At 37.8% G+C, this 600-nt stretch overlaps 1 protein-coding gene across 4 annotated transcripts in view; it reads left to right on the top strand.

Moving 5' to 3' along the window:
* Positions 1–600, top strand: part of LOC107695930 (protein LSM14 homolog A-like) — a 30,857-nt gene that overhangs the window by 16,896 nt on the left and 13,361 nt on the right. For all 4 annotated transcript variants that reach the window (XM_016496043.1, XM_016496040.1, XM_016496042.1 and 1 more), the window contains one exon: positions 290–469. In XM_016496043.1, the coding sequence (XP_016351529.1) occupies positions 290–469 (180 nt within the window). The remainder of the gene's footprint in view (positions 1–289; positions 470–600) is intronic.

Genomic DNA, 600 nt, shown 5'->3' with positions numbered 1-600 from the left:
TACGGGTTTGAAACGACATGAGGGTGAGTAATTAATGACAGAATTTTCTTTTTTGGGTGAACTAAAAGCAATGCCTTTTATTTTTAACTTTACTTGATTAAAGCAGCCTTTTTCTGCACACTGACAGCTTAATGTAACTAATGTCTGTCAGAATATAACTTTGCTTTATATCACTAGCAACTGAACATCACAGCATGCTTCTTTTTTCCCCTTACTTTATATGTGTATTTTATGTATTTATGACAGATATTTTCTGGATCAGTAACCGTGTGTTTTGTGCTCTGCTCAGCTGGTGGTCCTCCTGCTGTCCGACGGGGTCGTGCCGGAGGTCATCGTGGAAGAGGACGATTCCCTGTGCGGAGAGAAGGACCCATGAAGTTTGAGAAAGACTTTGACTTTGAGAGCGCCAATGCTCAGTTCAACAAAGACGAGATTGACAAAGAGTTCCAGAGCAAACTCAAACTCAAAGGTACAATCAGATTACCAAATATGCAAAAAAGTGCAGGTTACATATTATGCAGGACTTATTATGGAAATATACTTTGAGAGAATATTGATGTGTGTGTGTGTGTGTGTGTATATATATATATATATATATAT

The sequence above is a fragment of the Sinocyclocheilus anshuiensis genome, unplaced genomic scaffold, assembly GCF_001515605.1.
Source record: "Sinocyclocheilus anshuiensis isolate Anshui unplaced genomic scaffold, SAMN03320099.WGS_v1.1 scaffold626, whole genome shotgun sequence".
NCBI lineage: Eukaryota > Metazoa > Chordata > Actinopteri > Cypriniformes > Cyprinidae > Sinocyclocheilus > Sinocyclocheilus anshuiensis.
Note: the sequence above shows the minus strand (reverse complement) of the source record. Positions and strands in the feature narration are given on the sequence as shown.